Source organism: Vidua macroura, chromosome 2 (genome assembly GCF_024509145.1).
Source record: "Vidua macroura isolate BioBank_ID:100142 chromosome 2, ASM2450914v1, whole genome shotgun sequence".
Taxonomy (NCBI): Eukaryota; Metazoa; Chordata; class Aves; order Passeriformes; family Viduidae; genus Vidua; species Vidua macroura.
Window position 1 is genome coordinate 21650613 of NC_071572.1, and position 13784 is coordinate 21664396.

At 34.9% G+C, this 13784-nt stretch overlaps 1 protein-coding gene across 1 annotated transcript in view; it reads left to right on the forward strand.

Moving 5' to 3' along the window:
- PUDP (pseudouridine 5'-phosphatase) overlaps nucleotides 1–11950 on the forward strand; it is a 67008-nt gene extending 55058 nt beyond the window's left edge. The window contains exon 4 of the mRNA XM_053971063.1: nucleotides 11264–11950. Within this exon, the coding sequence (XP_053827038.1) occupies nucleotides 11264–11440 (177 nt within the window). The 3' untranslated portion in view covers nucleotides 11441–11950. The remainder of the gene's footprint in view (nucleotides 1–11263) is intronic.
- Nucleotides 11951–13784: the final 1834 nt, after the last annotated feature.

Consider the following 13784-nt stretch of genomic DNA (forward strand, 5'->3'; position numbering starts at 1 on the left):
ATCAGCCTACCTGAACTGTGTTCCTTTTCTGCAAAGAAGGTAGTCAGGAAGGCAACCAAAGCAGAGAGAAAACTTTTTTAGTTTATAGGAAAAGTAGAAAAACATGAAGAGAACCTTGGCTGGAAGCCTGCAGCACTACCACTGTGAAGACCAAGAATATCTGCTTTAGAAAAACATTTTGAGTGTCATGAGCAACTTCTTCACTTTTCATTAGGGTGTAAGATACTGGGGTGTCTGTGTGAACTCCCTCAAATGGATAATTGTCATTTGATTTTGTAAGACTTTCTTCTTGTTACTTTTTGTAACAAAGTTAAAAATGTGACCTAGTTGAGCATATAATAACAGTGTTTCTAGACAGAGTAATTGTTTCTTTCCAGTTTTAATTCATCACCTCGATATCCAGTAGAACTACCTAACCCTAACCCTACTTTCGTTGTCAATGAGGAGGCTGTTCTCTATGGCTTTAAAAGCATTGAAGTCATTTTTTTTGTAGATGCAGGGTCAATGGAGAAAAAAGAATTTTTAGTGTCTTTTCTCACACTGTTCTGCTTGCTAAGACTAGAACTTATAAACCTTTGAAGACTATAAAACAGGTATTTTTAGCCACACCTTCAAGATCTGCAGACCCAGAACATAAATCCCAGATTCAGCCTTTATGTGTGGATGAGATTTTCAGTCCTCAATCTTTAGATATATTTGCTATTTGATTTATCAATTTTCTCCATTCAATGATGAATCTTACCTATAAGCTCACTAGAAGCAGCTGGAATCAATTTGCAAAGACTTGAAATACAACAGAAATAGAATATTAGACCACTACCACTTCTTAAAAAAAAAAAAAAAAAAAAAAAAAGAGAAAATAAAAATCACCTGCACTATTTCGCAAAGTTTAAGATTCTCTTTTGCTTGTTCATCTGACAGGCAGCCTATCCTCTTCTATTTTTTTTTTTTTTTTTTTAAGTCACAGCATATTTTACCTGGTAGCCAGCACATATAATTCAGTGGACTGTGTGGCAGTGATACTTTTTCACCTTGACACACCTGCTGCAGTCTGGTTTCCCTAGGGAATCTTTATATAATGTCTGGGTGCTGAAGCTTCCAAGTTATTGGTAAAATGCTGCTTGTAGCAGTTGCTTGTCAATTTATCCAGATTCTTGGCAATATCTTGGCATCTATTTCTGAACTGATTGTATTACTGTATTAGAGGTACTTTCTTTCAGGTCATGGGTTGTGATGGTTAGAGCAGTGTAAAATCACTCTTTCCAGTATGCCATGGTAGTCTAATATATAAATACACATAATTTGTTTTTAAATAGAAGAAAAGCAGAATAGGCTGTGTTTACGCAGAGAAAACTCAGATTTTTTTTTCCAAAGGAGTGTGTCTTATAAGCACATTACCTCTCATTCAGGTGCTTCTGTGTAATTTGACTGCAGGCATTTGCAGAGAAGGCAATTTGTCTTTGATTTAACGATGAAGAAATGTGTTTATATCAGTATTGGGGTGACTGAGTCACTTCCTAATGGAGTACTTTGTATTCTCATCATAGGTTTTCTAATGGTCACTTAGCATTAATTTTTGTCTGTATTTTTTGCACATTTTTCATTCAGACCTTTAAATTTACAAGTTCCATTACAGTGCCGTCTGTCTCTGCAATGAATCTAGCTGCACACTTTTGAAAAGGAAAGAAAACCCAATTGATTTATTTCCTGTGGTCAGAAAAAAAGTAATTACAATGTCTGGTGGACACTGAGTTGACCATGAGCCAGCAATGTGCCATTGCAACAAAGGTGGCTGATGAGGAGGAGTCTTGCCAGCAGATTGAGGGAATGGATCTTGCGCCTTTACTCAGCACTGGTAAGGCCACACCTGGAAAATACTGTGGAAAATACTGGGAGAAGTTCTGCACTTTCCAGTACAAGAGACATTGAGCTGCTGAAGGGAGTCCAGCAAAGGGACACCAAAATAATTAAGGGATTTCAGCATATAGCATTTGAGGAAAGACAAAGTGAGCTTGGAGAATAGAAGGCTCAGGGAAACATTAATGCAAGTAAATACCTGAAAGGAGAATGCAAAGAGCCAGGCACTCTTTAGTGATCAGAGGCAATGGACACGAACTGAAAGATAGGGGGTTCCCTCTCAGCATCACGAAACACTTTTTCACCATGAGGTTGACTGAGCACTGTTGCAGCTTACCCAGAGAGGTGGCAGAGTCATGCTTCTTGGAGATACTAACTGTCTAGACCTTGTCCTGGGCTGTAGGGTTCCCTGCTTGAGCAGGAAGTTGGCCCAGGTGACCTTCAGAGGTTGCTTCCAATCTCAGTCATGGAATCACAGAATCACACAATATTCTGAGTTGGAAGGGATTCACAAGGAGCATTACTTCACCTCTTAAGTGAATGGGCCATACAGGGATCAAACCCACAACCTTGGCATTATTAACACCATACTATAACCAGCCATCCTGGAATCATGTGATTCTGAGTCCATACAATACTTGTATATCATTTGCACATTTTCTGTGTATATATGTATATTATGTGGGGTCCATTAAAAAGCAATAATTAGTTAATAATTGCATAGCAAAATACTGGCAACAAGCTTTAAAGTAACAGTTCAAAAAGTTTCAGAGATTTGGACACAGCTTAAGTGAGAAATTAGCCACCCTCATCCCTTTTCTAAAGACTCACTCAAACTATTGAAGGTCAGCAAATGCAGGATACTTCAGATCAGCAGATTCATTAAGTGATTCTTACTTTTAATATAAAGTAATTATTATGTTGGATGAGCAAGTAGTGTTCACTTAAGCATATGGCCTGATGAAGTGTTTTGAGGACTTTGCCCATGAGAGGTTGTTTTACAGGCAAATACGTGGTAGTTTTCCTTTTGAATTAGTCTGCCATCTGTCAGTTTTATACCCTGTTGAATCTGAACATTATTTGTGGCTGAAATATACAGAATGGGAGGGGTTTTTAGATAAAAATTATATTAAGAAAAGGTAATGAGAACCAAGATAATGATAAAGTTGTTTCTTTGAAGAACTGAGTACCGAAAAGAAGTTAGGGCAGAAGTTGTATGACAAGCATAGTAAAAAGTTGCTGATACCTTGGCTAGTATTCCCAAAATAATGTTCATATTCAGCCAGTGTCATGGCTCTGTTAGTTACTGATCTAACATATCTCTTAAAGTGAATAAGCCTTATGCCACAGAGAGAGAGACTATCTGTATGGAGGCCATGTACACCATGTATATATGTATCCACGTGCATACATACACAGAGTTAAAGAAACATGTTTTTCTATTTTTTTTCATTGTTTACTCTTGTGCATTCATTTATTCATTGCACACCTTATTCCTTTTATGGAAAATGACCTGTTACTCTTGTAAGCATGACTGAGTCAAAAATAAGAACTGAGGGCCCTTGAAGTGACTGTTAGCATTCTCTTATCTGGTAGAGCTAATATTTTTCTAATAGAAATATAAGGACAGCTTGATAACGGTGTGTCATCAATGCATTTTAAAAAGTGTTTCTATGTGGTATATAAAATAGCTAGATCGTATCAGGGGAATTTCAACAAAAGCATGTTGAAATATTTTGAGATTAAGACTTAAAAACTTTCTACATGTAAATTCATTTTTAAGAGTATACTAATTTTCTTATTTACAGAAATATTTGGGCTTGGAGGTTACAGTAGAAAGAAATTTTCTAGAGGAGCAGTCTGTTGTAATGGTTGATTCACATAAAACTGCTTGATATTCACTGGCTTTTCTTCTCTGCATTTTTCATAGATCAAAATACCTAGGTAACTATTGCTTCCCTAAAATAAACAAAGGAAGCTGATAAAAACAAGCTAGAGATTAATGTGAAAAACACAGCTTCTCTACTGGAATCTAAAAAAAAATGATTATGACTTTTTTTTAAAACTTTCCTCTTAATATATAATACATTCTTATTAAAAATTTTGGTTTTACTAGTAATTGTATTGATCTAGTAGAACTTGAGTGCCCTTACAGTTAATCCCTCATTCAGGGTTAAGAGAGTGGGTCAATTGAATTAATTATTTCTCATAATAAATAGTTCCAAAAGAATTTATATCGTACATAGTGCATGTAGAAATAGTGGTTTTATAATGAATTCTTTTACTTTTGGTGGTAGATTTCACATTCTTTAGAAATATTGTATTTAGAAGACAGAAATAATTTCTCAGGTAAAGAGAATTGTGAAAGAAATTTTGAGTTCTGAGTTTCATTTTCTTGCAGAGTCAAAGCAGCTTTGCAAACTAAGAGGCTGAGAAATCATCCTTTGAAATCACAGGACAGTTACTTAAACAGACCTGGTTATTGATGTAATGAGGCTTTTCATTTCATATGTGATATTTTTAGATTGCTATTGCAAAAATGTGGAATTATGACATTCCTTACCATAACCCAATGGCCACAGGTGGGATACTGTTGAAAGAGCACGTTCATAAATATTTGCACAGCTGTTTCTTGGGTTTAAATGTACAATCAGCTTTAGGCATGCCAAGTATAAGATGGTAGGTTGAAGGGATGAACCTGTATGATTCAGATGCTGCCCAACAGGAACATTTATATTCCTCTTAACTTTAGGAGTTAATATTTTTTAGAACTTAGTTTTATACATTCTTCTCCACTTTCCTCTGAAAATCTATATTGAGAAGAGAGAATTGCCATTTTTAATGTGGTTTGGGATTTTTTTTTTCTGTAGTTGAAATACATTGAAAATGCGTATTAGAATTTTGTTAGTATTTTGTTTGTTTTATTTAAAGGTATTTGCTTCTGGCTTTGTGCTTGCAGTTTTATGTTAATAATTTTAAATATTTTCTACAATAACTTTCATATTTGAATTTTGAAAGAAAGGCTCTTTTCTTCCTGATCAGGAAGAGTTAAAATGTAATGCAGCTATATCTCACCAAGTCATTCCAGAGTGGTGACACTCTTTTGTACAGTTCAGTGAGAAGCTTGTACTGAATAGAAAAAAAAGGACCATGATGTTTTTGCACTCCCAAAGAAAACCTGTTTAAAGGTTAATGCCTTTTCTGGCCCTTTCTCTCCCTTTCTCTCTTTATTGAAGAAATTAGGAAATGACCTTATGTCTGAAGCATATGTGGGCTGTTATTAACACCAAAGTTTACACAATCATTAAATAATGTTTAGATCAAATTCATGTAAATTTCACTATGCAAGCTGATCTTTCTGCGTTGGAAAATAACACTGGTCAAGGAGGCATTATAGAACAAAAGCAAACTAGTGCCAAAATAGATTTTAAAAAAATTAGCTTGCTCCATGAGAATCAAGTGCCTTCTGCAGCACCTGCTGAGGCAGCTGTAAGCAAGTGATGGTGTCCAGTTACCCAAAACAAAAAAAAGGAAGGGTAGCAGCTCTGGCAGCCTGCACCTCTGGGTTTATCCACATTGCCTGTGGCAAAAAGTTCTTTGCTTTTATTCAGGAAATACTTTTGGTGCCTACTTCCAGTTTCAGTTCGAGACTTAGAATTTGGATGTATCAAAACAGTTCCTCCTTTGGGTGTACCTAGTTTGTATCTCTGATGTGTTTGCTCACAAGATGGTCCCAGCCTCTCTCCAAGGTGTAGAGTGATTGTGCAGTAGGCAACAGGCAGAAGGTGGAACACAAGAAACTCCTAGATTCTTGGAAAACCATTTTCACTATAGGGCTGTTTTCACCATATGGTTTCACTGTATGGGAACAGGTGTCCTGGAGGTTTGTGGAATCTGCATACTTGAAAATGCTTAAAGCTCACCTGGCCAAGGACCTGAGCCACCTGCTTTGGCTGGACATGTGTTGAATAAAGTGTTTCCAAATGGCATTCAGGCACCCACTCAGTGTATTTTGTCCTACAGTTCTGAGCTCTGCATGCAAGGTGCATTCCTTGAATGTGTTGTGTCAAGGAAGTCAGTGGGTGTGATAAAGATAATTCTCTGTGGAAGGGAAGGAAGAACAAATTAACTATTTCATTGTATAGAATTACTTTTTCAGCCAGTTTTAGAGATAAGTGACATAAAACTCCAGCATGTTATGCAATATGAGTAGCCTCAGTAGAGAACATCATGAGTATTTGCCTTGTGTTCTCCATAAAAGAACAAAACCCTTCTATGGCTAATCCAAGCTGCAGTTGATTGAGTTAGATTTCTGCTGCTGGGATAATTGGACACTGTTTCAGAAACGCCTGAGAATTTCTTGAAGCCTGTAACACAAGTTACCATACAAAGTTCCCAGTGTGCTATCCTCTAAACACACAGTACTCTGTGAAAAGAGTACTCCAGCCATCTGGAATGATCAGAGTAACCCTGCATGTAAATGTGACCTTCTCCCTGCCTCACAGAGCTGCTGTGTCTGGGGCTGACTGTCACTCACAGAAACACTTCCTTTCATTTGATCAAGTCTTGAAAACAAGCAAGAAATATGAAATTTCTCCTCCTTCTTCTCCATCCAAACCATTTTATTCCTTCTGGCCTTCCCTGAGATAATGTTCTGTGAACTGGTTTGTGAGAGAGGAACTGCTGGTGTGGTCTGAAATATAAAGTGCATTTATGTGAGAGCTAGACACCCAGAGTAATCTAATTATGTGCAGATGTAACACTTTTTTTTTTTTCTTTTTTCCTTTTTGAAATTATGCTAATGATTTTTTGTTTTGTACGTTTTATGGTAAATAATTTGATTCTTATATTGGTCTGCAACATAGTCCTAGTAGTGAGTTAATAAAAATCTGAATTAAAAAGCATATGTGTATGTAATTTCCAAACAGTTCTTAATATGAATCATTGACTCATAAAGAATGGTGGCTGTAGTTAGTATTCTGAATATTCTGGTGCTTAATTAAGTTGAGTTTTAGTTTCCAGTTTATTCATTTGTTATAGAATTTAAAAACATCTTGGCTTACTCCTCATTTTCCTTAATGGAACTAAATTGTGGGGCTGTAAGCTGCATTACTTTCTTAACAGCATATTTATTATGATTCTGTTATCCCTGGCTGGTCAAATTGGCATGTCCTTAAAATAAAATGAAATGTAATTTATTATTGTATTCACTATTGGATTTTTTCCCAACTATTTCTGGAAGGAGTGTAAGTCCAAAGATTAGGAGAGAAACATTAAATACGTTATTTCATTATTGTTTTTTTCTTAATTCATCAGAGAATTAACACAGGAGGAGACCAAAACTGCAAATAAATCAGCTGCTTAAAATGGATTCATTCAATAATGTTTAAGTAACTCTGATGGTAAATGGGTCACCAGAAATACATTTTCCCCTTGTTCCCAGGTATTTGGACAATGAAAACATAGGAAAAAAGAAAATATAAGTTGAGTTAAAAAATAACCCAGCATCTGTTTTATGATGTTAAATTGTTGTTTTCTCTCTCTTTTTATGAGTTTCCACCACTTCCCATAAATTACAAACAGCCCCTTTTAAGCGTCTCAATATTTTATATGGAATATGAATGGATCTGTGTTGTATTCTGAATTATATTATGGTTCTTAAAAATTTCTGGGACATTCACATGACTAACACAATTGGTTAGTACTGGAATTATTTTGAAAATCTAAAAAAAATTGAGCAAGGAAAAATTACAAAAGTTGTTGAACAAACCACAAACCATGATTGCAGTAGTAATACCTTTCAGACTGATAATTTACTTCTTAGATGCTATTTAGTTTTGAATTTTAACCATATAGTATGGGCTAGTTTTTCACAAAGAATATAATAAAAACACTTCTGTCAATGAACAGTCCGCAAGTTATCTGTAGAAATGAAAGGCCTGAGCACCTTTTGGTTTACAGAAATCAAGTGTCATTCTGATATCCATGTGACCTGGCTGTACGTGGTGAATTTCTTCCTGCAGCCTGTCTTGGGGCTTTTTTTAGAGATATAATGAAATTTAAATTAGTCCTTGAACATTTATAGAAGACTGTATTGTGCATATATACATAAATTAATGTATCTGGGTACCAAATATTTCTACCGTGCAAATTTTATAAATCACCCATCATGCTTTTGACCAGTTGATTCAATTAGGAAGGGGGAAAACATCAATTAAAAATGAAATTACAGAGTATGAGATGCAATCCATAAGAAGCCCATAACATAATATGTCACATTCTGATACCAAATGTTTCTGTGTCATTTGAGGACAGGTGATGAAAACTTTCTTTTCATTCTTTCCTTACAGAACAATAGATGGTAGTGTTAAACTTGCAGATGAATTCTGTACGTATAAATCATGGCATCTTTAGTCTCATCCTTCAGTCTGTTTTAGAGCTGTCTGTTTTAGTAGTGTCATATGTGGTCAAGGATACTTGTTAATAAGCAGTCCCTATGCATATATATTATATTCACAGGTTTTCCAAAATCTTAATTTTAAAACTGATTTTAATCTTTCATCCTTCCAGCCTTCTTGGTTATCACTAACTGCAGTAACACTTACGGATATCCCTGTTAGTCACATAGTTATTCCATTCAGACTTTTGCAGTATATGGGGTAGAGAAGGCCTGCTGTACATACCAAGAGCCTAACTAACATTCTTTTCTTATATTTGTTCATTTAATGTAGGAAGATGAGGTAATGAGGTGCTGCAGTAATATTATTTCTTCCTCTGGTTACGTGATTAATTTTTCCTTTTCTAGATTCATAGGGTGAACTATAAATTAATATACTTTGCTATACTTTTTTAAGCATTTAGTTCATTCCAAAGTGAGAACTGTCCTATATTAGTATGACCTTCTGAGAGATCTCATAGGAGTAGTATTGATCAGTGACACAAGTTTTAGAAATAATGCACAGAAGCAGCCAGAATCTCAGCTGAAGTCTGTATAAATCTCATCTGTCTCTCAGTTGGAGTGATGCTGATCTTGCAATACTTATGCAAAATGGGAAAGAACTTGGCTGCTTTCATATCTCTAAATTTAGTGTGTGTGTGGTCCAGGACAGTGAAGATTTTATGACATCTCTATGTATTAATAAATCCATTTTTTGTGTGAACCTCTGCAAACCTTTTGTCAGCCATTAAAAATGTGACTGGTGCTGCTGACAATAAGTTTCAGTAAAAAGAAAGACTTAAGGAAGACCTAATACACTTATTTCCTGTAACATGCAAGACACTGTAATTATGGGTCATTTGTCTGGTTTCTTTGGTAATTAAGAGTTTTAATTGTGTCTAATTCCAGGGAATTAGTTAAGCTTTTCGTTATGCATATTGCCTTCCATAATCATCGGCTCCTCTCATACAGTAAGCTTAGTGACATCATGGAAGTCAATTAGGTCTTTCAAAACAGAGCAGTGAAGTACATTCTTTTGTATGAGCTGGATCAGAAAAGGTTTCTGAAAGGCCTTGATAATGCTCTTCTTTGCAACATTTAAGCTTATTCTTCAAAAAGCAAAGCCTGTCAGAGTTTCATTTATTGTCTTCAGAGTGCTTAAGGTCATGAACTAAGCTATTGTTAAGAACAAAACCTATAGACAGAGCCATGCTTCCATTCTAATAGCAATTGTACGAAGCTTTCCAGGATCAGCTGGTTACATATTTGTAGTTAGTAATAGTAATAATGATCAACTTTTGAAAGTATCACATTGTTCAAACAGGAATGCAGTGACTGTATGAAGGAAATGAGCACAAAAGAGATTGGTATGATTCCTTTGGCTCACTAAAAATTATTAATTAGGTTTTATTTTATTACATGCAAGGTAGAAAGCACCTTTTACTTTTCATTTCACAGACTCCAAGTTGCTGCTATGTTGAAAGGAAAGAATCAATATTTTTAAAATAAAGGAATCAGGAGAGGGTTCTTTCACTTTCTCCTTCCACAGTCCCATATATACCATAGATAGGTGTATGTAGGGAAGACATTTAATACATCTTGCAAAATTCTTTTCTTTGAATATAATAAAGCTTTTGCAAGTTGCAACTTGGTTACCTTAGAGCACAGCCAGAACAAACACTGTGCATCCTTTATGTTCTGCAGTTGTGTGTTTCAGAACCTAAAAGGTGCAGTATGATGTTGTATGTTCATAGAATCGTAGAATATTCTGAGTTTGAAAGAACTCACAAGAATCATCAAAGTTCAGCTCCTGGCCCTGCACAGGACAGGCTCAGGAATCACACCATGTGCCTGAGAGCATTGATTACTAGATGTGATGAAAATTGCCCTAACCATCCCAACATCTGTTTTCAATTACTAAAATTACTTGTTGCAGTGATTTTGGTATTAGTAGTAGTAGCAGTGTTAATAATATTGATAATAAATGCAATTTAATTGGAGAAGTGTTAGAAACCATGTGTCAGTATAGGTCAGAATTTTTCAGGTCCTTGGATGCCAAAAGTTGCATTGGGTTATCCATGACCAAAAATCCAAACTGAATTTGCAGGTCATGGACAGTAAGAGGCAGGAAGAGATGCTTCATTATATAAATTCTGGAATGAGCTCCAGAAACATTATCTTTGATTATATACAATTTCAGACCATATGATTTTTATATGTTTATCTTATTTATTATTCATTATCCTGACATTAAATTACAAAATCCACATAAATAATGTATGATTTTTTTTTTAACAATTTTAGCTTTGCTTCCAAACTGCAATCTGGAAAGATTGTGACTATTGTAAGTCATGGAAGTTCTACCTGACTAAACTCTCTGTTCTCTAAATGTAACCTTCCAATATAATTGCTTGTTTTCTTTCTCATCATTGATTTGGAAGAATTAAGTAAATAGAGTATGACTTTGACAGCACTCTTCTGATAGTGTCTGTCTCCACTAATCCGAAGCTCTACTGTTGACCTAGGTAGTTTAGTACTCCCCATATCTTGTGTATGTAGGAAATACCATACCAGTGAGTGAAAACACTGCTTTTGCCATTTTGCAAGTTTTGAAGTTGGTTTGGAAAAAATTAAATTGCCTGCTTATTTAGGCACTTGCTTAATTTTACTTTAAGCTTGTGATTAAACACATCCCTATTAAAGCACTTAGGAACATCTGGATAACCACTTTCTGGGATTTAAGTAAGTGTATTGATGTTTTTTGAATTGAAATTAATTAAAGGTTAATTACCATGCAGATGTTCAAACTGAGAGGTTTGCTCTTGTTCTAATTAGGGGTGTCTAAGACAAGAACAAAATTTAGTTTTCTTACTAAATTTCATTCAGGATTATTCTCTCTTTTAAAACAAGCTATTAGAAGTTCATAGTACCATTGTAATTATTTTTTTATCCTTACCTTTTGTTTTTCAGTGTCTTGTGTTTGAAGATTCACCACAGGGAGTCAAAGGAGCCCGGGCAGCAGGAATGCAAGTGGTTATGATTCCAGATGAACAATTAGGTCCAGATTTTAAAAAGGAGGCAACACTGGTGCTGAAGTCCATGGAAGATTTCCAACCAGAACTGTTTGGTTTACCAGCATATGATTGATGCCTAATGCTTATGAGCATGTTCTTGGCTGGAGATTAATTTAAAGTTAAATGAAATTTGATTTTGGTTTTATGATTGTTTTTCATCTTCTACTTTCTTCCTCAAAACTAGAACACAAAACATTGTTAACATTCAGTCTTTTAACATTCTGAAAGACTGTTAAAAGACTGACAATCTTTTTAACTGTCAGTTAAAAGACAGTCAGACTAACAGTCTGTTAACATTTAGTCTTTTACACATTACCTCTGATAAATTGTCTGGGATGTTTATGATTTGTCCTTTTGATAAATGCAAAATTAAAGCAACATCTTTCTGTTAAGTGAATCCAGCCTTGTTCTATTCACATCATAATGTTTTCTGGAAATATTATGGAACTATTTAGACAATTTATTGTAACTGCATTGGAAGCTTCTTGTTCTATTTCCACTTGAATTACTTACTGTTTACATCTTAATCAGAAATCTGTTCTGGATTGCCTTTTATTCCATTAAAATGTTTTTGATACTGTTATTGCTGTGTTTATCCTTTTTCTCATCCCATTGATGCCTTGGAGTGGCTACCTAAAACAGAGGCTAGACAAAGTTAAGAGAATAAAGTGGGTATTTATTATTTTAAAGGCCTTCAATAGATAAACCTTGGGCAGTCAAAAGCCACCCAGAGACTACACCCAAGGTGGATGGCAGTCACAGTTTTCAGACAGATATGTTTGGTCTCTTTGCATATCAGGGGTTAACTGTCCAATTCCAGCTTCAGGTAATGAAGTCATATTCCCCCAGCTCATTCTCCATCCCCTCTTCCCTCCCAATTCACTTTTGTTTATACTTTTTGGATCCTGTGGCTGTAGGGTGTTCTTGGATGCCAGACCCAGAGGAATTATTTTGTCTGATCACACTGTGAAGACAGTAGTTAACACTTTATATGAAGTTTAGAGTTATGCACTAATGCATCACAGGATTTGAAAAATGTAAAGGCTAAAATCTTAAGGCATCACCATACTTGCCCATCTATTCCACTTGTATTGTGTTGTCTTTTTTTCTTTTTTTTCCTCCACTCCTTTGCAACAGGGATTCTGTTGTACTTTCTTAGAGATTGTTTTCTTCTTAGAGATTGAATGAGATGACTTCCAGACATCACTCAAAACCTCCATTATTCTGTAATTCTGTCATTATCTCTTCTGATATTTTGATGTTTAGCTACGAGCTATACAAGTTTATATCATCTTAGAATTGAGCCAAAATGTTTTGCATCTTGTTTCTTTCATTTCCTTATATCCTTCTTATAGTCCATGTGTCATGTAGCCTTCTCTTTCATTCTTGTGAAATAAATGTGTCCTGTCTCTGTGCTTCAGTTCTGATAAAGTTATGGCCCTAACTCTTTTATCCAAATAACTTTCAGTAGGCTGTCTTTAGTTTCCATTCTTACCTTGTCCTTGAGTCCTTGTTTTTCACTAATTTTCCTAAAGAGAGTTTTACTATGTATTTTTAAAGTGCAGAAATTGCAGATTTGGTTCAGATAAGTACTTAAAATGTCTTTTTCTGGCTACCATAATTTCCATTAAATGTTTATGTTGTCAGCTGTCCTTCTTACTTCTGTCTCTTTCTGGTATTTTTTTCAGTACAAGGGTAAGGGCCTCTTTATAAAATGCTAGATACATAGACAGGTTTTGGTGGAGTCCACAGTTTCATGTATGACATGATGGAAGAAATGTCTTTTACCTTGTCTAAAGAAAGCTGTAGTATTTATGTAGCTTTGTGACAGTTTTATAAAATTAATTATTGTATTCAAAACTTCAATCCCTACATTTCTAATGAGTATCCATGAGGTACTTCACAGTCTTGTTAAAATAACAAACTCCATAAAGACAACAGGCCTGAAATATGTCAAATCAGATAATATCCATGTATTATAAGAAGGCTGCTCTGACCTCTAAAATATTATATGTTTATATATGATCTTCCTCACAAAAATATTTTCTAGGCATTCCTGGTTTTTAACTGTTTTAGATTTAAGGGTGTTTTGTCAGGAACAGAAATTAATGAGTTATAGACTCTTCAGTATTCATGGTGAATTTCCTTAGATTTTCTTCCTTCTGTATGTATAAAAACCTCAAAATTTTACATCTTTTATGTAGATGTTATTATTTTCTTTTATAGTTGTCTGTTTATACCTCAAGAAATTAAGTACATTTTATTCTATATGGTCAGTCAGATATGACCTAGATTATAGCAGAATCTTTTTATACATATAGTATAGTCCTTTGCAGTTAGATGTTTCCATACTAAGGATCTGGAGGCATTTTTTCAAAAAAGAGTAAATATTGATTTAGTGTAAGTATACTTCTATT